At 38.4% G+C, this 24,565-nt stretch overlaps 1 protein-coding gene across 2 annotated transcripts in view; it reads right to left on the reverse strand.

Moving 5' to 3' along the window:
- Window positions 1-2,195: 2,195 nt before the first annotated feature.
- TM9SF3 (transmembrane 9 superfamily member 3) overlaps window positions 2,196-24,565 on the reverse strand; it is a 40,885-nt gene continuing 18,515 nt past the window's right edge. For both annotated transcript variants that reach the window (XM_015288468.4, XM_046943071.1), the window contains exons 5-15: window positions 24,095-24,172; window positions 22,217-22,348; window positions 21,530-21,696; window positions 19,223-19,317; window positions 17,675-17,805; window positions 10,581-10,720; window positions 8,933-9,001; window positions 8,695-8,841; window positions 8,230-8,313; window positions 8,051-8,127; window positions 2,196-3,840 (exon numbers count right to left, since the gene is read on the reverse strand). In XM_015288468.4, the coding sequence (XP_015143954.1) occupies window positions 3,773-3,840; window positions 8,051-8,127; window positions 8,230-8,313; window positions 8,695-8,841; window positions 8,933-9,001; window positions 10,581-10,720; window positions 17,675-17,805; window positions 19,223-19,317; window positions 21,530-21,696; window positions 22,217-22,348; window positions 24,095-24,172 (1,188 nt within the window). In that variant the 3' untranslated portion in view covers window positions 2,196-3,772. The remainder of the gene's footprint in view (window positions 3,841-8,050; window positions 8,128-8,229; window positions 8,314-8,694; window positions 8,842-8,932; window positions 9,002-10,580; window positions 10,721-17,674; window positions 17,806-19,222; window positions 19,318-21,529; window positions 21,697-22,216; window positions 22,349-24,094; window positions 24,173-24,565) is intronic.

The raw sequence follows: 24,565 nt of genomic DNA on the forward strand, positions 1-24,565 counted from the left end.
GATCCACACTGGAGAGGAGGCTTGGTTTTGTTTTTCCTGAGCTTATCCTTTTCTGACAAGTGAGAGGTTGTGGATGCCCCATCCCTGAAGGCATTCAAGGCCAGGCTGGATGTGGCTCTGGGCAGCCTGGTCTGGTGGTTGGTGACCCTGCACACAGCAGGGGGGTTGAAACTCAATGATCACTGCGGTCCTTTTCAACCCAGGCCATTCTATGACGCTACGATTCTATGACGTTCCAGCAGTAATTGCTGATGCAGTCACAGTTACGCAAGCCTACTGTTTCCAGTGAAGCTGCCTACATAGCTTTGGTCGGGCAGATTTGGCTCTACGCCGTTGCTGCTGAACCAGAGGAAAATACAACTCTCCCATTTGTTTTGACTCTGCATTAATTAAAAAAAAAAAAAGAATCTTCACAAAAGCCAACAGGCACCATTTTATACAAATATTTTGAAGCGTGCTATCAATTTTATCCAGTTTTATAGCACCGAAAGTGTAACGTTCAACAGTATTGTTTTTCTAAGAGCTGAAACTTGTGAGAAGTTCACCCAGACTATCGTACAGAAAATCATCTGTGCACCCTTTATGCATGCTTTGGAATGTAAAGCTGGGGAGGATTTAATAGACCACTGTTGTTTCAAAACATTTAGGCATCAGAAAAGAGCATAATTGAGACTGTAAACAAACATCACACCATTTTCAATCTGGTATTTGTCCACTTCTCATAAAGAAAGTACCAGGGCTAACTCTTATCACTACATGCTACTTGCTGAATGCTCTGGCTCCAGTCACAAGAGAAGCGATGATGGCCAACTGAGGAGTCATGAAAAAGCTTCAATTCAAGAACCAGAAACTCCTAAGAAACAACCATGAAAAGATCAGTGTTGGCTGTAAGATCTTTATTTCTTCCATAAAAGAGGAAGGGCTACATCATCTAAGCAGAGAGCTTCCAAATTCTACTCAACAGAACAGTTCACATCAGAGCCACTTTTTTTTTTTGGAGGGGGGGAGGAGGGTGGGGCAATTAAATGGCCTTACTCCCAAACAGCGACCACAGAGACAGGCTGTTCAGAACGAGTCGCATTTTGCACTCCTTCAGAAACCAACGTAAAGGGGAAAAACAAAGCAAACCCCCAACTTCTTCATATACTAAGGTGAAAGTATAAAAACGTCAGTTATTTCAACACAGTACTCCTCCAAAGGAACGTGCCTGCAGAAACAAAAGCGATGCCTGAGCAGTAAGTATCTTTTCAATGTCACTTTAAAAGCTATACAATCTTATCTAGATATGCAAAAGCTAATAATGTCAAAGGATAGAGAAAGCAAGTAGGCAGCCCACCATTCTGTGGCATTAAAAAGTGATTAAGTGAAATTCACAAACGGTTTGGTGACATTTCTGATAGACTAATCACATAGCAGTGCTCTAAATAGAAAAACAGACCCATTATCAAAAATATTCCCTTTAAACTTGCATCTCAGAGGAGTACTTTATGTATTTATTGTGTACAGATAATGGCTTCTCACTTGAGATTTAGAACATAGATGAAAAAAGGGCTTCTCACACTAGCAAGAACTAGCACAAAACCCCTTCTCTGCTTTAAGACTCCATGTTTGTGAACAAAGGAATACTAATTGTTGACCCAGTTTATGGGTCCATCTCAAAATCAGCCAGTACCTTAAAAAAAAAAAACAACCCTATCTGTGTTAAATGCCAGTGCTCTACTGCAGACACCACCCATTCACTTGAAGCAAAACCTAATTATTTTCTGACAGATTGGTTAAAATTGGCCAACAGAGTCAGAGCTGAGAGCTCACATATGTTACAGAAGCTATACACAGCCAGATGTGTTGCTTCGTATTACTACCTTTAAGTTCAGTTCCCCCAACCCACCCCTGCAGAAACAGGATTGTTCCTCATTGTGGCTACCGCATTATCTGTACTTTTTATATAGAGACAATAAAGTATTGATCAATACAAACACTTTGCTCATTCTTTAAATTAAAGAAGCCACGTTCTCCATGGTAGATGCTCTACTTCAGACAGTCACACCAATAAAAACATCCCTGTGTAGCAGATGCCCTCCTGGCCCCCCAGAAAAACAAAACCCAAAAGGCATCATTACTAAACATGTCTTAAATCTGTCACAAACACACTCGGGATCTTTCTAGCTAAATACAGTGCATAATTAACAGTCATCTTAGAAAGACTCAACCTTTATTTGCCCATTCATTTTAGCCCGTGCTTACCCCATTTTTTCTCAGTATAGCAGCTCCAGCACAGAACAGATTCCCCCCACAGACAGTTCAGCCAAGAAGAATTCCATGCTGCTGCCCAGCCACTACGGAGCTGTATCGTACAACACAGTTGTAAGGAAATTCTGCATTCAATGTGTGGAGTTTTGACACTTGAAAAACATACTGAGGTCATATACAGAAACAGGCATTCGCTGCCTTTTCAAACATTTTCGGCTGTAAACTCATCTATTTTCACAATCAGAACATTTTTGTCTGAAAAGTTTATTTTAGTTTTCTGAACACTGTAAAGCAGCTGTGCTTCTGATGTTACACGAGTGTCCAGATAGGATTAACAAAAATTAAAATGTTCTAAATTACAAATTTAATTCCTGTAAGAGCTTGAGAAAGGAAAGAACAGAAAAGCATGACATACACACATTGTGAAGAAAACCCAACTTTTCATGCAATGGCAGGCAAGATGTAAAAAGCCACCCAAATTCACACATTTTTACACCGAATCATCAGAAAAGTACTCTGTAGTAAATCTGTACATCCAAATACATTTGGGATCTACACCTAAGTTACATTATTTAATGTTATATACACTTATTACCCCTTGTATAATGTCTAAAGGAAAATCTTCATTCAAACCCCCCCCAAAAAAGCAAGAATAACTTGGGAAAAAAAAAAAAAGGAGAATCACTTTAGACATTCAGTTAAAATGTTGGTTTTGTTTTAATCTAGACCTCAGAGTGTTTATTAAAAAACAAACAATCCTCTTCATTTAACATTTTGCTTTCTAACTGTACAGTAAACTGCATTGCAGAGAACACGTCCGTCTTCAAACTCTATTTTCTTTGGATGGATTTAAGATATAGCTGGATATTACTTTCAAGATAAATAAAGGGAAGTTGGTCCAACTAGAACGAGAGCTGATATATTACATGCATGTGGGTTCTTTTATATATTTTTAAATTATTTTTTAACGAATGTAGGGCATAGTTGATAACGCAAATAAACCAAAAGCACCCGGATTCAGAATATAAAAGATACCTCCTACCCTGGCAATGGCAGTAAAAATCAGAAAAGTAATCTTTCTGGAACAGCATTTTCGCATACGTTCGAAATGTTAAGTACCAGGAAGACTACTGATCAAGTAGTTTTAGCAGCCAAGCTTCCCCCTTCTTATTGAATGGAACAAATGCTTTAAATAAACCGTTTGTCCTCTTCACTGAAGAGAGCTAGTCTATTCATCTTAAATGCGCTGGGGTCTTGTTTGTTTGTTTGTTTTTTGGGAAGATTAGCCACGTACTGTAGTAATGCCTACTGCATATAATCCAAGCATTTGCTGTGAACAGTTGGAGAAAGCAGTCATTAAGAACCTAGGATCAATGAAATAGATGTTACTTTAAGCCATCCACAAAATGGAGACCCATACAGTGCCCAGTGTTAAAACCCAAATCTCTTCTCGCGCTTTTTGTTGTGCAAGTTCATCCCCCTGAAAACAGGAACTGATCCATAGTTCAATTTTCTTATTTCCTTAATCAATTTTCACATTAGTGTAGATTTTTCGAACAAAGGCACTTGTTCCCATGTAACCAATAGCTCCTGCAAAATAAACAGAAAACGTGGAATGTTAGAGAGCTGATGAAAGCAAACCACGAATAAACACACGCAGTCGCACAAAACCACGCTCCCCACACACACAATTACTTATCTGCAATAGTTGTTCTCAAACATTCTCTCCAATTATCCACGCTCCCAGCAATCATCTGGCAAGAACTCCCCTAGCCTAGCAAACTAAATCCATTAAGCCATCTTACCAAGGGGCCACGCTCACTTGGCCTCGATAAATATAGCAGCCCCCCTACTGCTGCCAATAACTGGGTCCCTTCTTCCGAACAGAGGGTAAAAAACATACAATCACCCACTCTGCAGGGAAGGTAGATGGGAGGGCAGGTTTTTATTATAAGTTGCATGCCTTCTGGATGAATGTTTTATTGGCAGATGGCTTTTTTCTTCCCACAAGGCACAAATAATAATAGATCCCCATCCCAGGAGTCTTAAACTCCAAGGAGGTCTGTGCAAAGAGATTAAACTAGTAGCAGTTAGTAGTTAAAGGAAATTGCAACCTGTGGTTTTCAAATTAGTAAGAGTCATGAGCAGATTACGCATTGTCACAGCAGTAGTAGAAGAACAGGTCACTGGTTTTTTTGGTTTGGTGGGGTTCTTTCGTTTGTTTTTTTTCTTTTAAACAGGGACAACAGTTTATGCCATGCCCAAAATACTGCAAGACTAAGCACACTTAGGAACATGAAGACATAGACGAGACTGAGACCTTTTCTCAGAAAGAGATTCAGCAACCTACTGGTAAAACTCAGAACCAAGTTTGCCAGGCTGAGTAAACACCGTTGCCTTACAGTATCTGCAGCGAATAACAGTGCTTCTTTTTCAGCTATTGCTGTGGACCACAGATTTATTCAGAACCACAACAGCTCTTAAAATTCTGGGGACTGCTCAGATAATTCATGAGTCCAGCCACTAAACCTGCTCAAAACTCTGTTTTTCAAGCTCTAAAAGGCCAGCGTCCATATGAAATCAAGAAACCTGAATAAAGCAAACCTGATGCATCATTTCTATAACAACTGGAATAATAAAGAGCCTGCAGAGGCAGTCTGTGCTGTTGCATGACATTTCAAGCAGGGCAAATATCATGGCAGTCACTCCACTGGTCAGCAAATGAGGTACTTGTATTACAAGCCTGGACAAGGTAGAGTATCATTAAAATGAATACAGTACACACAACATCAGGCTGCTGCTCACAAGCATTAAATGCACTGAGGATGCAACAGAGAGGAGGCCTGGCAGTGATGTGCAGGCATGACATAAGCTTGGAGTTAAACAGCAGCACAAGTAGACTTTTCTGTAGCCTGTTAACAACACTAATCTTCTGTCTCAGACAGCAAATGGACAAAATAAGGGTATTCAGTTCCTGTTCTAAGATTCATCATGTTTTGCCTGTTAAAGCAGGCGCTGCCAGCAGATCCAATGCCCAGTTCAGTTCCTAAACTCAGAACTTGTTTGAGAGCCTCTCTAGTGATGTGATGCCAGATACCACAAGGTATTTGGGAGAACAAACAACTAATTCTGCTTCATTAGGGATCTACAGAATGTGTGGATGCAATAGAAGTGAGGAGGAGTAGTAGAGAACAGCAGTCAAACGAGACTACAGCTCTCAACTCCATAAGCAGGTCACAACTCACTCTGAACCACAGCAGCTGTATCAGTGAAGTACCACTACTGGCCATGCCCAAGTTCAGGGGTTCAATCTAAAAGCTACTTCACGGGCAGTGAAAAAAAGTCAGGGGAGTGGACAAGGAACACTAGGCAATTCAGAAAATAAACAGTAAGCAAGATGCTATTCAGCACAGCTCCATGAGAAGACTCTTAAAGAGCTCCATAAGTAGGGAAAAAATTAATATCGTGGCCAGCAATTATCAAACTACCACAACACCCTGTGTTAACATGCTCTGGTCAGATCTGCTGTTATCTCAACCCTTTGGGCCCCACGTTGGGCACCAAAATGACTGCTGTGGTTTAACCTGGCAGGTGGCGGAGTGCCACACAATTGTTTGCTCGCTTCTCCCTTTCCCAGTGGGATGAGGGAGAGAATCGCAAACAACAAAGCAGAGTTTTATTTCAACCCACCAACTATTTACTAAGATAGAGAAAAGATAAAGCGAAATAGCATACATTTATATAACGAATGTATATAACAAGTGCTGCACAAGCAATTGCTCACTGTGCCCTGACCAATGCCCAGCTAGCTCCTCAGTGGGAAGAGGGCAAGATGAACTCCCAGCTCCCTTTGAAACTCCCACATGATGTTATATGGCATGGAATATCCCTTCAGCTAGTCTAAGTCAGCTGTCTTCATTTTGTTCCCTTCCAACTCCTTGGGCCCTTAGCTGCAAATGGCATTAGCTTGGTACAACACTGCTTAGCAGCAACTATAAACATTGATGTGATGTCAACATCCCTTTTCTCCTAGAAGCAAAACATAGCAAAATCATATCAGACACTCTGAAGAGAACAATTCCATCCCATCTGAAACAAAAACAGCCATACACTGAGTTTGGGAATCAGTTTTATTCTCTGGCAGTAAGAGGGAAGCACACAAATTTGGAAGTTCTCATGGGGTCCCCACAGTCCGGTTCCAGAACTTCTGGATGTTCTACAGAGGGCAAAAGACTTAATGGATCAAAGTATCCCACTACACGTGGGATTTGAGTTCACTAAGCATTATCAGCAGCACTTAAAAAAAAAGAGTTGGATGATACTAGCCTGCACACTAACTGCCTTGGTCCAAACTAGTCCATCTTATAGCCAACTGTGATACTGAACATGCCCATTTGCATAAGCATCCAAACCACAGCTCTACAAACATCACACAAGAGATGTACACTCAGTAGAAAACTGTGCTAGCTTCCTGGACAAATGCTTTTTCACAGGGGACTTTTCCCCCCACATGCTGAAAATACGAGTTCTCAGTAAAGAGGAACCTCACAGCTTCTCTTCCAACACAGTTAAAAAAGACCAGAAAAAAATCTCAGTAGAGGTGTGGGAATGAAACGTAACAGAAGTATTTTCTGATTCTGAAGAAATTTAGATTTTGTCCTAATATTCCACCAAGTATAGTACTGCCATGACAGGAAAGCATCTGATAACCTGACTCTTCCATGTTGTAAAAAACATTTTAATTGCAGGAACTGGTGGGCAAGCTCAGCTTCTGCATCACAGACATTTTAATCAATACCAGCCTGAGCACTTTATAAAGAAAAGATTAGAGCTGAAAAGTATAAGCCTATTAAAGAAAAAAAAATGGCTGTGAGACTACCAGAACAGCAGGGAAGTCCTGTAATGTGCCAAGAACCCAATGAGGCAAGATTAGATTTCATGAGAGGAAAGAGGCTAAGAGATGATTCTCCCCTTTTTAAAAAGCACTGTGATATTATCCTCTTGAGATAGCAGGAAATGTATACTTTACAGAAAGTAAACTCAACTCCAGTAAGACGCCATGGGTCCCAAATATCTAACTCAGAGAAAGCCTTCCCCTGGAGTCTAGAGGACTATTCATTCACTGCTATGAAGGGAAGTATTAAATAAGGATCATGCATAATGCATAAAAGAACCAAGAAGCACTTTCTTTCTGGAAAAAAAAAAAAAGATAAAACTATCAGATAAACAAATATATGTGGCTTCATTGGATGACTTCCATGACAAGCAATATTTTTCACTAAACACATGTTAAAAAGGGTATCTTAAAAAGCAATGAAATCCTGCTGAACATGGGAGCACTCTGCATTCTCCTTCATCTCTGAATATGCCAATACTTACTGTATAAATGCTACCCTGATGTTCCAGTCCTTTCTGAACTGTCACCCATACTTTACCACGTCACAGGATACAGAAGGTAGCGTCATCAGTACTACAATACCAACGATGCCTCAGTGCATGTATACCTAGCTGCCTGGCAGAGGGCAACACTAAGAACTCCAGAACAAAATATTAACGTGGACTCGACTGAACATGGAATTTACTTTAAAGAAGTTAGACTGCACTAAAAAAAACCTATTCCTGTATTCTTGCCCAATACTGAGTCTTTCAACTTTGCAGGGGAGCTGAAACTTGCTCCACACTACATAAATACTCTTCCTTAAAATGCATACATATTCCTTCACCAAAAAAACAGAGCTAAAGTGAGAAACATAACAGTGAAAAATTCTGATTGAAAATTTTCAATATATTTGAAACTTACCACACATTATTCCCAAAGCTGTGCTAAATACTGCCATATAACCAAAGTAAAATGATGTTTGAAACAAGCCATACATCCTGAAAAAGAAAAAATATGAATTTATGGTAGGTATTTTTCCCTGTCTTTCCCAATAAACTTGTTTGTCAATCTGATATTCAAGTAAGACAACTGTCACTTACTTTGTCTTGAAAAAGTAGTAGTAAAAGGAGTACATGTAAACATATATCGCAGTTGATGCGGCAGAAAGAAAGCTTGTCCATTGCCTGAAAGTAAACACACACACCCATCACACATCTACTGAAAACACTTCCCAAGAAGATGCAGAGTGCACTAAAAATAAAGCATCCTAAAGACTTATTTATCAAAATCCACATCTGCTACACATGACAAAAGCTGCTATTGCAAGATCAACAAGATCAACCACTGATATCAAATGATGATCCTTTCTTTATATTCCTTTGTACCACAATGTATTTTTTAATGCATATATACATACATGCACAGATGCAAGAAAGGATCCAAGGACTTGCTTTTACTCCCTAGAGATGAAATCTGGACATGGGATACTTTGAAAAGACCTGTCAAGACTCTTGATTCTATAAAACTCTCACTCTGGTCAACTGTGCAAACACCACAATACTTACCACCTGTAATCCTCTGCGTTTAGCAGGAAATATGTACAAACGATAGTCACACAAACTGTCACAATGCAGAGGATAACCAGAACCAACATCATAAAGCCATAAACATAGTAGATCTTGTAAGCCCAGAATGAAGTAAAAATGAAATACCTGCAGAGAGTAAATAAAATATGCAGATAATATTGCAATTCGACTTAACTTACTGTTTTTAATCAAATGGGCAAATAGCTGTCAAACTCACATTTCAATAAAAATTGATCCAAAGGGGAGGATTCCACCTAGGCAAACAATAACAGCTGGTTCCATGAACCTGAAAGATATTAAGACTAGTTTAGGGACAATAGTAATATTTCTAGAAATATATTGCAACATATAATTAGGTACTTTATAAAGCCCAGAAAATTATTTAAAGGCATGCTAAGAAGAATACGTCTCATACCAGTATATTAGAAAGAAGGCATCCCCAAGGATGTTGTATATGGGTAGAATGACAAGCCATTCTTAGGGAAACATGAAACAAATGTAAGACTCACACCAATCTACAAGCATAGAGGCATGCATCTAAGCAGCCTTAACAGCTACTGAAAGAATTTCTCTCGCCAGGAAAAGGCCTAAGCAATCAAACCCCACAACATCCACCAGCCTCAAATGAAGTCATTAAAACTCAGTGCTGTTGCTGACAACAGATACTGCAAATACCCAAATGAAAATTCCACAGGGTCACTCTTATATGATTAAGAATCAGTGTTCATTTTAATGCTTATTGAGTCATAAGCATATGGCTAAAAATTAATACTTACCTACCTGCAGATGAACCTGTGACCTAATAAAGGTGATCTGTCCAGTACTTGCAGTGATTCCAAACATAGCTGGTAACCAGTGATTTAATTTAGAGCTTCTTTTATTATTTATAGGGAGGGCTGTCTAAACTGACACCATGCAACTACATTATCTTTATGGAAAGCATCTTCTTTTTTTTTTTGTCATGTCACCCTATCCTGCAAAATTCATCAGATTCCCAAGGTACAGGCAACAGCATAAATCAAATCCTAACACTGGAACTGCACAATCCACCACTAACAAGAGATTAAGAGCGCTGCAATGCCTGGATATTGTGAGTGTACACGTTTCAGTGCCCCCTTCACACTGCGTTCCTCTGAACAGGGAAAGCAAGAAAAATCTATTAAGAAAATCCTCTGAGAATATTTTCATCTCCATAGCTTGCTGCCTCATCTCTACGTTAAATTAATATCAAAAAGTGGCTGCATTCAAACTTTGCAAAAAAAAAATGAAGTCTGATTTTTGAGACCAGGCACTCCTTTACAAATCCTTCAAAAATAATTAAGGCTTATTTGTAATTCAAACAATATACTTCAGAATATTTTAGGCTCCGTACCATCAACAAAAGTACAGAAGAGCACTACAAACTTTTCCCCACCTTTACCCTGCAAATGTCTCCACTTGAGCATGGAGACAATTAAACAGAACAGTTTTGCCTCCAAGGCACACTGAATCCTAAACCTGTAAGAGGCATTAACTAAGGAAAACAGGTTTAGTTTCAAGACATCCATATCAGAAATAGGTTGGAACCATCCTTTTTATGTAAGGGACTGGAGAGCATTTCAGGCCAAACGTAAATCAGTGATCCAGGACTGTAAAATCTGCTACATATGTCAAATCTGCTCCATCTATTACCCATTAACTGTGCTTGGTGTTTGTATTCAAAAGAAAGAAGTCATACTTACAAAATTTTAGTAAAGGTACTCTTCCAGACGTAACTCTAACTAAATAAGTTACCTTAGAAAGCTGTAGTGATCATGCCTGAGAAGTCACTTTAAATGTACTGAAGCAAATGCATTTACTTAACGTGTATGGGGTTTTTTTTTTACCATTTTTTTTCTGGTATGGGACGAGGCACTGCATTGACACGGCATGGAAAATTGGGCTGTCCTGACAGATTTCGGCCAAGAATCGTACCAACGAGGTTCAGTGGAAGAATGACAAAGAAACAAATACAACATACTGCCACCTGTAAATGAAAAACAAAATAATTTTAAACGAGAAAAAAAAACATCAAAAAGATAAGGGATGAAAGAGGATAATCAACCAACACTCTCTGACTGTATCAGTTACTGCTGCAGAATCATACTCTTGGTTATGAAGCATTAGTTAATATAAAACTATTTTAGCATATGAAGTATTTACTCCCTGAGAAACTTCATAATAGATATTATTAGAATTAGAATATTCTCTTACATCAACTATAGAACTATTGCAGATCCTTTATTTTATTGTTTTCCTCTAAACATATATTAATCGCAATGGAATTAAACTGAAACCTCAATCATGTTTCATCACCGGCAGCTTTGTCAGCTTCTCTTAACTTTTTGCAGCTATCCCTGGGAGTCAGTCTAGAAGTTAGGCAGTTGCATACAAATCTACAACAAATACTGTTGGGTACAAGAATTTAAACCCAATCCCCACAAGAAACCTAAACAAGAATTGCAAAATCATGTCAGAACACTACCAATCAAAATATTAGGTCTGATTTTCTCCACTATCCATCATGCAGGTAATTAAGAAACAGATGGCCAAAGACACAAATGACCACTGGTACATATAAATACTTAGTTTAAAAGCACAATGGCCCTACTTACATATAAAAATTAGGTTTAAGCACAATGCAAAGTCAAGCTAACGTTCCAGCTCTTTGCAATGAGGCATCCTTCCTAAAAGCTTAGCAGGACTGCTTTTCCAGTATACATATGTATCTCTACTACTATTCCTGGAAGGTAGTGTATTTATGTATATATATCTGTAGCTTCACTTCAGTTCTTGACCTCATAAATAAATTTTGACTGTGGATATCAGTACAAAGCAAATCCACCTCAGTATTTTACTACACAAAAACTGTCCAGCAATGGCCTTGAATTTCAGTCTCACAAAGGCATCCAGCATCATCACACTCTAGCGATACAACCAGAGCTGAATGGCTTCAGATCAGGTGTGCAAGGAACAGGCCCAACTTGCTCCTGCTGGGCATGGCTGTTGCATTTTTTGGGAGAAAGACCCACCAACAACTCTGAAATCTAGAAATGATTATCTGCATAAAACGAGCTATGACAGACCAACATTCCTTGAATAATGGCTTCAGTAAGTACTGCCAACCTGTCCTCAGTATATCCATAGCTGGCATCCATCAGAAAACCTGAGTGCTTGCAGTTTCATTATCATATCAGCCAAAACATGACTAATAATGTTGTAATATATTCTATTTGGTAGAAAAATGAACAGATTTCAGACTAAACAGCCAGAACCTTTGCTGAAATCCAGTATGTAGTACAATGCACCACTTGTAATGCTATAGTATGTTCTGAGGACACCTGGCTTTAGAGTGCATTTTTTTTCCTGGAGCCACTAAGTCTAAAAATTAACTGAGATAATTTTGCAGTGCAAGGGTGGGCAAACAAAATGAACAAGGGGAGATCACGGTGCAGGCTTAGCAGTGCCTCCCGCTTCCACCTGCCTCTGACAAGCTGCACTAGCTGATAAAGACGTGAATATTCTGTCTTCTCAAACAACAGCACTCTGGTGACAGCAACCTGCTGTTCTTAGAAGGCTGATCAGCAAAACCGGTGTTGCTTACAATCAACACACACCACTAACCTCAGCAGCACCTTCTCTCTTGCTTTCACCTCACTGCCTGACCTCAAGGTAGATCTCAGACTGATGCTAGCTGAAAATTACTTTCTTCATTCTTGACATTCTTTGGACATGACAAATGACCAGAAATAACTAGCTTTTTTTAGCTTCTGACATCCTATTTATTTTAGATCTGAGATGAAAACATTACTCCTCCCAAGACAAACATGTACTGCCTATTGCCACAGATTACCGTGTAGTTACAATGCAAGCTAGGCAATTCCTAAACCCAGAAGAGTTAAAGCCAAATCTGAAACAAATAGAGTTGGTTTGGGGGCAAAACAAGCTCTCGAGAGAAAAAAGAAAAAAAAAAGAAAAAAAAAAAAAGAAAGTTAAGAGGAAAAAGAAAGATTTCTTCCCTGAAGGTTTCGAAGAATGAGATGACAATAGATTACAATAGTAAAAGCAGCTCAGGCCCTTATTGGCCTCCATCTCATCGTCACAAACAGTAAGAGGGAATGAAATCAGGATGAATGGAGGTTGCTCTGCTTTCCCACAGAAGCACCTCTCCAGAGGGACCAGCAATTTTATTCATTTTTTAAAATTTTAATAAGAAGCAATAATAGCAGTTGTGCAACAGGCAGAGATGCAAGAATTACATCTTAATGAGTCTTTTAAGAGACTAATTCAGCAGTGTTCACCATCACTTCAGAAAACAAATTACATGAACAGCAGATCTACTACAACTGAAAAAACTGTAGTTCACCAAAAAAAGAACAAGCACACATTCTCTATAATTCACATACATGCAAGCAAATTACACGAGTTTTTCTATCGAGACATTGCATTATAGCATAATTATTTCAGCTACTGCATTTTTGTTACATATCTTCTTCACACCTGAGTATGTGATTCGGTACACAGATTATAGTTGTCACAGAAAGAACCCATCAACCTCACCGAGCTTGTGTTGGTTCTACACCACACCTTTTCTTTGTTTGTTTTAAGGGGGAAAGATTTACTGCCCATGACTGAAGGCACAGAAATCGCTTCTCCTTATTTGAAAGGAAACATTGTTGAGAGGGAAATAATTTATGTTTGAGTGCCACGTGTTTCATATTTTCTGACAACTGTAGATTAAACTTCATTCGAAGGTGATAATTAAAATTTTTATGGGCATATCTAATATTAAACAGCAACTGGCAGGCTGTGGTGCCTTGACTGCTTAATGCACAAGGGAGAAAAGCAATAAAAATTAACTGTCAAGGCAGCAGCTTGATCTTTCCTGTCACCTACCAAAACTACACCCTTAGACAGCATGAAACCCTCCCCCACTATAAGAGGTAATGAATCTGTACAGTGAAAGTTTTCTACATGGAATTGGCAAAACATCACACACGGCAAGAAAAGGAGGCTTCAAAATAAACTGTTTTTCATTTCATAGCAACTGAATTGCTAATCTAGGATGTTACTTTGAGTAATAAATAGAACTGTTAAAAAATCTAGCCAGAAGCGTTAAGCTGTCTCAGTTTCAACATAAATGCTGTTTTTGACCAAGGACTCCACAGTCACTTTCAAGCAATATGAGGGAGCAATCTGCTGAACACATATAATGAGATTTTTGCCCTTTTTTTTTTTAGGCAGGTCTGTTTCAGCCAGTTCATTTCCTGACATGGCCCAGTGAATGAAGATCTGTGGTGCTAACACATCCAACTCTTCTGGTGGCAACCAACACTTCTTTCACCTTACAGCAGTCAGGGATGGCCATAGCCTGGATTAAGCTATCTGTCAGAGAAAACATTTGTTTCCAGTTTCAACAAAGAATAAAGGATGCAAACAGTAGTTTCTTGATCCCAAGATAAGTACTTTGTAAATAACCTAATATAATTAAATCATTAAAAACGCACACTAGAAATGTTAGCCACACAGGAAGCTACTGTCCAAACAAAACAAAAATGGTACAGCCCAAATAGTTCAAGCTGCTTGGATTCTGCAGTCAGAATATTACATTACTCATACTAGTCTTAACGGGAACCTTTAAATTATGTATTACATGCAGAACAAGGTAAGCAGTCACAGCTTGTGAGATGTCAGAATTCAGGAGGTTTTACCATGGTATACTCTATAGAAATTCAGCATTAATTAGTAATTTTGCATAGAACTACCCTCATACTCCTTCAAAAAGCAGAGAGAGTTCACTTCACTTGCTATTACTTGAAATTATTTTTAGTTGCCCTGTGCTCTATTTTCCATTTATAATTCAAACACAACAAAACAGAATGATTAATACACTGGAAAGTCTCAGCACTCAATGGGAGCTCAGCTAAGGCGTACAACAGCTTCAGAAGAATTCCACATTCAACAGTAATGAGATTCTACAAACAAACACAAACTGGAAACAATTTTGGGCTCCAAAAGAACAAAGAACAGAACATCACCCAAGGAGCACGTATAGAGGTGAAGAGATATAAGAAAAACAGACTTTTACATCTACTTGAAAAGCTAAGGGTACTGAAAGCTTTAAACCACCAAGTTTTAAAAAGCTCTCATATTTGAGTAAAATCTGCCACATTCTTAACTGTATTTTGAAGGGAAGGGCAACTGCAGGACGTCCCAGTGAAGAAGTTAAGCCTTTGCTCAGGCTCAAGTACTGCACAAAGCTTGCCCTAGTACAGCTGGCATGAACATCTGAAAGGGCTAGAGGAGGAGTGCCAACACTGACGAAACACTGCAGGAAATAACTGTGGGTCTTCCTAGACCTTGCCGCAGCTTTGAGGCAATCTCAGACATCAGGAAAAAGATATTCAAAGTGGACAAAGCTTTGATGTTCAAAACTGACTAAAATGACGGCAAGGTGTACGATGGTCCTGGCGGGATCGATGATGCTGAGTACTTAAACACAAAATGCAGAGAAGCACATAGGAGGTAGATCAAAGATGCAGAAACTGTGCGTCAACTTGCTTATCTTGGTTTTGACAGCATCAGCTGCCCTTGCCTAGAGTTAACAGAAAAAAATCTGTCTGCAGGAAGGAATTAAGGCACAGAGAAGCGAACCTTGTGGTTCACTTGCAAGTAGCAATGTGAAACAGGGCAAATCACAGGATGTCATATTAAAGCACAGTCTCTTAGCAACCTTTTAGCCCAGAGATTCTTTTCAGCAATTCAGTTTCGGCTTTTTCCACTTTTACAGCACTGAAGAAGTGGCTAATTCTTGCCAGAAATTTTTAATGAAGGAGGGTAGCTTCAAGATATCCCAGGGTAGATAAGTCACTTCTGAGTTGCAGTGTATTCAGCTGACAGAGATCTTAATTCCACAAAACAGAAGCAGCAGCAAGTCTACATTAGAGAATTATGGAAGATTCTTTACATTAAAAACAAAGGTGACAAGATGCAGAGGTATCTTATCCATATACCTAGAGAGCTTCCCAGGAACTTCAGACCACAGCACAATATGGTAATTTCAAACGGTTTTCATGGCCAGCTCCGTTAGTTAATTTGAATTCATTAGAGCGTTGATGATTCTGATGAAGTTTCCAATTCATAACCTGCTCCTACTAAAAGTCCTCTAGCTCCACTGAACTTTTATTACCAGTCATAACGATTCAAACACGCTCATAAAACCTTGAGACTGTTAAAATCACTATGTATAAAGAGCCCTAACATCCCTGATTAAGTGACCCCTGAAGATTTATATTCCCATTTGCTTTTGCATGTCCATGTCTCCATGATCTTAAAATACACATCAGCTGAACAGATTTACAGGACAAACTCCAGCGCAGGTGGAATTCCCTTTCCTCAGCATTTCTGAGTTCCAAATGGGAATACAAAGTGAGAAATCTGATATCGTAAATGCTTGCTCAGCAGTAAAACACATCCTCTTTGCATATGCCAAAGATCAATGTTATAAACTTTTCTAACAATACTGTACATGACTGCAAGCTTAGGAAAGAAAAAACGCTACAGTATTCCTTTGGGACACAGGCTGATAAGTACAAAAATAGTCAAAGAAAATTTTAGTCTACCTTCTTCAAGAAGAAAACCACAAAAATTAAATGAATGCTTTACAAACACATTTAACTTGATTTTGTACTTAGTTTTATAACAATTAATGAATGCAAAAAGCTGGTAATTTGGTGGACATTGCAAATACTCCTAATAAAGAACTATAATCAGCACAAACATGAAAAGCAATTACTATTCTATCAGGAAAAAGTTATTGAAAGCCTTTGCCTGAAACTGAGAATTGTCTCTCTCATTTTAATTACCATTTATGATCTCTACCACATTTATTATTTAACAGTGTGTTCTTCAGAAATATTTTCAGTCATATTGAATTTGATTACATCTCTAATACTACAATTTATAAGATAAAAATTGTGTTAAAAAGCTTGATTTTGTGATAGACAAACTAAGAAGAAATCCATGGCTGCTCAAATCTCTCTGATCAAACAATTCATTAAATCTGATGCGAAAAGAAGGGAGCTGTGACAAAGGTTACATATTATGATTTGCTACAGATACTGTAAAGACAACAAATCTTCTTGCAGTATTTCTTGAAGGACTGCAGTGTAACATTTTAAAAAGTAGCACAACTTTAAAAAGTTCTGCTCTGAAATAACACCCCTTGTAAGTTCAAACAGAAATTCTGCTGAAGTGCCAAGTTATTATTTCCTATTTTGTGCTCACAGGGTTATTTCAGGTTACTTGAAAGGGCCAACAATAGCACAAAAAACCCCCTCACAAAAGCCATGAGAAACAAGAAAAGTTACACTGATTAAATACTAAAGTAATCCAACAAGCATTGTTCTCCAAGTGACATGTTTAACACACAGTCACGAGACCATAACTGGATACTAAATACCTATTCAGAAAGTAAAAACAGTGACTGTTTTTCTCAAACCCAGATCTCCTGAGGACTTGTTGTCTCAAATTTTAGCTTTTTTTTTGGTTGAGTTTTGTTTTTTTTTTTTCTTTCTGCTTGACTACAATAATTTGGAAGTGGTTTCCAGTTGGATTACTTTTGGATTATGTTTAAGTTCATAAACAGTTTGCATTTGTCATCCAGTTGAACATTCAAGCTGCTGACTTCCCGTGTTGTACAAGATTACTACAGAATGAAGATCGAGCACAAAGCAGAAGGGACATTTTAAGAAGAGAGAGGCCTGCTGTTGGAAATCAGCATGTTACGATTAAAGGAAATTATTCTCGAAGCACATTAAAACCTTCCCAGATCAAATTTGTAACAAAAAAGCTGAAACCACGACTCACAACCGTATTTTGATTAAAAGGTAGTTTTCCCACATCTACAGTGGTTTTTAAATTCTCCACTAAAATGACTCACCATGGTTCCAAACGGTATAGCTCTTGAAGCATGGTAATAGATGGCAATGAAGTTAATAAAGAAGGCAGTTCCACACACCATTGCCGGAATAAGGAAAGCTCCAATGAACATCTGTTTTATCCACCGCCTTCCTGTAAGAAGGAACATTCCAATGGAATCAGTTTAGAAAGTTCTTATAAAATACCAGCAAGCTCTCCAGAGTTTAGATGTCTGATTTCTTCTCCACAAAAAAGATGAAAGATATAAGTAGCAACAAACGGCAAGGATACAAGAGTCAAAAGCCAACTAGTACTTTTATTTGTCTTCTGGAAACTTCTATGAGACAGTAAGTGAACCAATTTACTAGGCCATGTGAAAAGAAAAACAGATGTGGTGTGAGCACGTTCTGGCTGAAGAACAGCATGCACTAACAAAGAAACTGGGGTGTGAAACATAAGCACATACCCAGGCTACAGAAGGGCAGTGAGAGATACTAGAGCTGGCTCCACTGCAAAGCCTGCGCACATCCTGGGTTTATGGCTACACTGCATGAGAACTCTGCTCTGGGGCCAGCTCAGCAGTACAGCAGGCAGCTGCTCCAGGCTGTCTCAACCCAACTAAGCTGAATTCATGCATTCAGGATGCACTAAACAACTAGCTAACCTGGGTGTAAAGCAAAATATACAGCAAAATAGAACTCAGATCTCTTCAGTAGCAGAAAGGTTAGAAGGAAAAGGATTTCTAAAAACCACACGTTAGGGGAAGAACAACATTTGGTAGCAGATATTACTGTCTATAGCTCCCTTAGGAGCATCAAAACAAAGCTTCTCTTGGACAACAGCTCAATAATTTTCACTGTATGTATTCACCTTCGAAAGCTCTTAAATAACAAATATGTTTAAAGTATATACAACATACACGGTTCTGTAGTGTGCACTAAATGTAAAACAGTCAGAAGAACAGCATATGTTTTTCAAGACCATCATATGCATTTTCACCATGAGCCAATATGATAGCATTTCACAGTCTACCGCATTTGATCTGGAAACAAAATGCAAATCTGGCTGAACTACAGAGCATGGAACACTATTTGAGGTCCGTAACTGATTGACCTAGAACTGCTTTTCTAGAAGTCACTAGGTTGACATGTAGGCCACACATATAGAGAAGTCTATCCTCCAAACTCATGATGGATTTCAATGCAGTTAAGATTGAATAGTATCAACCTCACCATAATTATTTTTCCTATATTTTTCCTAGAACACTGTATAAGATAACAGACACTGATTACTTTTTTACTGCAGAGTAAGGGATGGATGAAGCTAGTAGAACCGCAAGGATTATTATCTTGATATTAATCATAGTTTTGCTATTTTTACACAGAAAACAGAGCTAATGTGGAATAAAGAAATTATGTGAAACTTAGATATATTCAAAATAATTACTATCTTAATGGATTACAACTGAATGATGTTACTCCATGAGGATACTTCTATGTCACTGCAAACCAGAAAATAAACTCTCCACAAAACACTGTAATGAAAATGTTGAAACACGAAAACAATTTACCTCCTTGTCTAGCATAAAGACTTCCTCCAAAATATCCATTCACTGGGGATGTTGCAGCATAAACAAATATAGCTGTACTAAGCATTGATCCTCTCCTACAAGTGATTTTGTAAACGAAATAGAAAAGCAAACAGTATTAGAGAAAAGATCACAGTAAAATGTGCAAATGTAGGTAAAGTCCACATTAAAATGAGAACTATTTGTATTCAGAGCTTCTGGCCAAGTATAACTCAATCTGGGAAACATGGGTCTGACATACAAAATTCTTTCCTATTCTGCACTTATTCTCAGTAGAGTTAAGTACAAAATCTCACCTCTGCCCAAAAGACTGGCATTTGGGCATTTGGATTTGTACTAGGGAATGCAATACTTAACTGACATACATTAAATGTAAGAGTTAACTACTGCACATAAAAGTTACTCTTTGCTTAGCATAGAAGTCAGTGACTAAAAAAAATTGACTGTGATTCTGAACAATGTTTCTGCTAGAAACGCTGGTAATTTGCCTTCTGATAAACAACTGCTGGATGCCTGCCTTCATCAAAGAAGTCATCTTTAATACAACCAGCTTCCATGATTGGAACAACTGAACAATGCAAATGTAACTGCTGGTCACACACACATTACAGGAAAAGTACACTAACATTTGCTTGTTCATAAATAAATAACATTTCTATTTCAGAAAGCTAACATTTTCTATTTAGAAAGCTAGACAGAAGCCAGTTTTAACAGTTGTTCTAGTTTAAACCAACTTGGAAACTGTGCAAAACCCCAGGAGACCATGAAGTTTGATGTGATGCATGTAAATCTAAGTTAGCTGTAAAGTGATCAGCAGATGCTCGTCTAAAAGTAAAATCTCAAGATTTCTTATTCTCAATCTTACTCACTTATATTTCAAATACTCTTATGGCAAAGTCACTCAAAACACAAATCACTATAATAAATGAATAGCTGGCATGGTCCAACTTCACCGAGAGGCTTTTGGATGGCATCTGGTGCATTACTTTAAGAGTTTTAATAGACCTGAAGAACACTGACAGGCAGTCATTCCCATATTCCTACTTTATGGCATTTTTGAAATTGCACTGCTACTTTCATCAACATATGAACGTTCTGGTCCAGGTTTGGTGAAGCCGTCAGTTACACACCCAGAATTCACTTAAAGTAACATAAAGACCTGCTGCAATCAAAGGCAAAGTGCACATGTATTTTGTTTAGTTACTGTTCTGTTGCATTTTACAATCGCTGTTACCAACTTATAGCTTCACTGCAGTGCACAAACATTCGGAAATTGCTTCATTCCCTCTCTTGAAGTGCCAACGTGTTGTGTAATTACAAATGTGTATAACTGTACGCAGAAATACAGACAAGGAGGCACAAAGGGGAATGGCGTCATATGAAAAATGAAAATATGCCAAGATACCAACCACAGAGCAGGTTTTTAAACATGCCACTAAAAAGCAGTGAACTTCAGTACCAAGAGTTCTCTCTAGTGGTGCATTAGGAGTACTGCAACTTTTTAAAACCAATGGTGGCAAGAAATAGATAAGGGAAAACAGAACACAAAGCAATACAGTTTTCTTCATTATCCAAAACACAATCACTACAGAAACCGAGGAATACAATCCAGAACAGTGAAAGAACTCAAAGCAGATAGAAAAGCAAGGAAGAGAACTAGGTGAACCAAAACTGGTGTCTTAAATTACAACTGGAGCACTGCTTAAGAAAGTTCTCCCCAGTGAGGACCAAAGGCCACCTACTACTGTAGGTTCTGCATGCAACACCAGCTGAGCGGCATCTGTCATCTGTTTGAAAAAATGTAAGAGATTCAATTCCCAAACCTGAGACTCATGGATCAGATTGACTTAATGCACTGTCAGCAGAGAACAGGATTATTCACAACACAGTAAGCCCATAATTTAATCTTTACAGGACAGAGGGGAATAAAAAGTGTAATACAGTAATACATGGTCTCTGCAGATAAAAGCAGGAGTGAGACATGCATCTTCAAACACTTATTTCCCAAACGATCTATCAGCAATACCACAGAAGAACAAACTACTTCCACAACACATCACATAAAAAAGCAAGAATTCATGAAGGTAAAGACGACCAAATCATACAATCAGATTACAAGAAAACTGTCACTAGAATTCAAGACTGCTCCAAAATACTACTGATTATTTCCTATGGACTCTGGAATACTTTTGTTTTTTTTTCCCCCAAGCCAGTCAGAACTATCACTTTTAAAATTATTTTGTTCACTTAAGCATTTATACGTGAAAGGCACTGCACAATTATACTTACTCTGTGTATAAATCTTCTATCATTGCAACAACAATGACTATAAGAGACACAGCAAAAATCTGACACCCAGAGCCAATAAGTGATGAGAATATGAGAGGATGACTGGATGGTCTAAAAACATCTCCATGGACCTGCTTCCATCCATACTCATCACCTAGATCTCTGTCCTAGGAACGACAACAAAAAAAATTAAATCTATTCATTGTAATTAAACATTATCATAATTAGATAAGCACACAAGCTAGGAACAAATTAAAGATTTAATTTAGTAAATTAATTCCAAGCATATTGCTTTTCCCCTAGATCTGATGCATTCAAGAGAGAAATTTACCCTTCAGATGCTTATTAAGATGACAAAAAATACTACCTGAATGCAGGATGCAGTAACATCTGTTAAATTTCCTTCCTGTCTCTAAAATCCTCTGAAATGAAGCACATGCAGGCTTCTGTTACGTACTCAGACTAGATCTCATTTAATCTAAATGGGGATACAAACACTAACATAACAACAACACAGAATTCTGGGTTGCAACCTAGATGTTGTTGTAAAGAAAAGCAATAACACTTCCAAAACACCCACAGGGAGTTTTCTGACAAGTGAAGAAAGCCATTCAATTGCAGCTACGTCAATGAATGCATGAAGAGAAATTGTTAAGCCTTAAATAAAATTGCTAATGCAGATCTTACCATATCGTCCATTTCTTCCTCCTTGCTGTATCTTGCATAATCTTTTCGCAAAGTTCTCATTAATATCATAGACACTAGGCCAACCAGAAAGATCACCATCATGAAAGAATTGAAAATTGAAAACCAGTGAATCTACAAAAAGAAAACATACCCTGAAGATTTAGAATCATGTGTTTGAAATCTGTTTCAGTACAGATAAATTATTGCTTGGTGAGACAGCCTGTCAGCGCTAGCTAAGCAACAATAAGCCCCCATTGTATGCAGTACTACGTTTGTAGAAAGTCCCACTAAAGCTGGCCTCTGAAACACTACACAAAGCTTTTCAACAGCTGAACTTCCTCGTGACCACGTTATCACAAATTACTCAAGCACCAGCAAAGCCTGAACAACTCCATGCATGCTCCCCTGGGCAAAGTAAAGGCACAATGTAGTGCTGTCTTACTTAAGGAGGTATACACTGGTAAAATAAACGTTCACAGGTCACAAAAAAAATCAATGGAATAAACAATTGCACTGCACAGGACTAAAATGTGCAGCAGCAATACTTTGCCTCTAACAAGCACACTTTTCTTACTAAGCTCAAACAGTGCAAATCTTCTAATTTCAGAAAGAAGCGTTGCTCAGTATACTACCCTAAAGGAAACTGCAATGACAGGCTTAAACCATCACAACTGGTATCATCCTTTTGCTTTCCATTTACTTCAGTCAAGCATACACACGAACAACTGCAGTTACGTGACTGACAAGCAGTGGAGTTGCACGGTTTTGTCTCTAGACCAAGATTGCTCCTGAGCATGTGAACGTATTTACCTGAACCACTCTGCTATTTGCAGCTCACTTCAAACTGTCACACAGACATTTTCTGAAGCACTTAAGAAGTCTGGAGCCATCCTATTTAAGTACCAGAACAGTCACTTAAAACCTGCAGTCCTAGAGCTGCCTGATTGTCCAGAACACCTTACAATGAATACTGCAGTACCACTAGGCTTCAGCCTGCATCCTTATAGCAGACTAACAAGAATTAAATTTCACAAGACCTAGTAGAGAGAAATGTTTCTTTAACAGTTGCTGAATGAGAGGAAAACCTCACAGACCCAGATCTACAGGCCACATCAAAGACACGAGGAACAACAAACAGTGGAAATAACTTGACAACTTTTTAGTTTATTTTTTTAAATAACCTTCCACTGGCTAGCAGCTGTATGCCAGATCAACTGGATTCTACGCAGAACGCTTCTATACTGCTTACTCTACTGCAACTTAAATGCCAGAAAGTTATTTTAAATTAACTTATTTTTCTAACTTGCAAAAAGTTTACCATACAAAAATACTGAATTTAAAGAATCCAACATAATTAAGCTTTTTGTTGGCTATCAGATGGCCAATGTTTCAAAGAGTTCCATCCAAAGTACTTGTAGAAAATTGTATTTAGAGACAGTCCCAACATTCACTTTATGACTGGCTGTGACTGTTTGAGTTCATGTTTGTGGCTAAAAAACCAAGGAAAACAACAAGTACAGTTTCCAACAACCGTACGCTGCCTTTTGGTCTGATGTTCAGAACAGTACAGTGCTGGGCAATTTCAGGAAGCTGAACAATGCAGCGTGTGATGGTACCTCTGCTTCAGTGGAAAGGGCAACTTATGAACCTAAAATTAGAATTCAATTTTAAAAAAGCAATACAGACAAGACACTGAGGGAACAAATTAAACAAACAGAGGTGAGTTGAACAGCTGTTGCTTCAAAACGGCCCTCCGCTACATTTTCTCTATAGAAGAACAGTAATGAGGGCAGCCATAAAAACTTCCATTACATCTTCTGAGCTAACACACACATTTCAGAGGAATATTTCATACGGTTGTCTTAGTACAGTACATACTCTGTGCTGAAAGAAAGATGGGTCAAGGTACTTGTCAAATCGGTCTTCAAATTTCACATCTGACTTCTTCCACTTCACCTAAAGAGAAAAGTTTACAACTGAGAAGCTTATCATAATGCATTCAGCTATAACCACAAAGAAACCAAACCACATTTTTTAACTTATCTACTTCAGAGATTTTCTTCAATATGAAAGCAGGTTTGGGCAAAAGCAAGACCAGAGTTCTTAAAGCCTGCGATCTACAGTCCAGGCACAGAACAAACATCAGCCACCTTGCCTTATGGACATAACCTTCCCCGAGCATGTTTAGGAACAAAGAAGAATCAGCCTTCCAGTTTCTCAGCTGTCTATCCTTTCTGCCTGACTAATCACAGATGAAACTTCCAGATGCCAAATACAACAAACCCTTCTCATGACTACAGAAGGCACTCAAAGATTCACACTGGTGGTGCCAAAAAAAGTCCAAACAAC

The sequence above is a fragment of the Gallus gallus genome, chromosome 6, assembly GCF_016699485.2.
Source record: "Gallus gallus isolate bGalGal1 chromosome 6, bGalGal1.mat.broiler.GRCg7b, whole genome shotgun sequence".
NCBI lineage: Eukaryota > Metazoa > Chordata > Aves > Galliformes > Phasianidae > Gallus > Gallus gallus.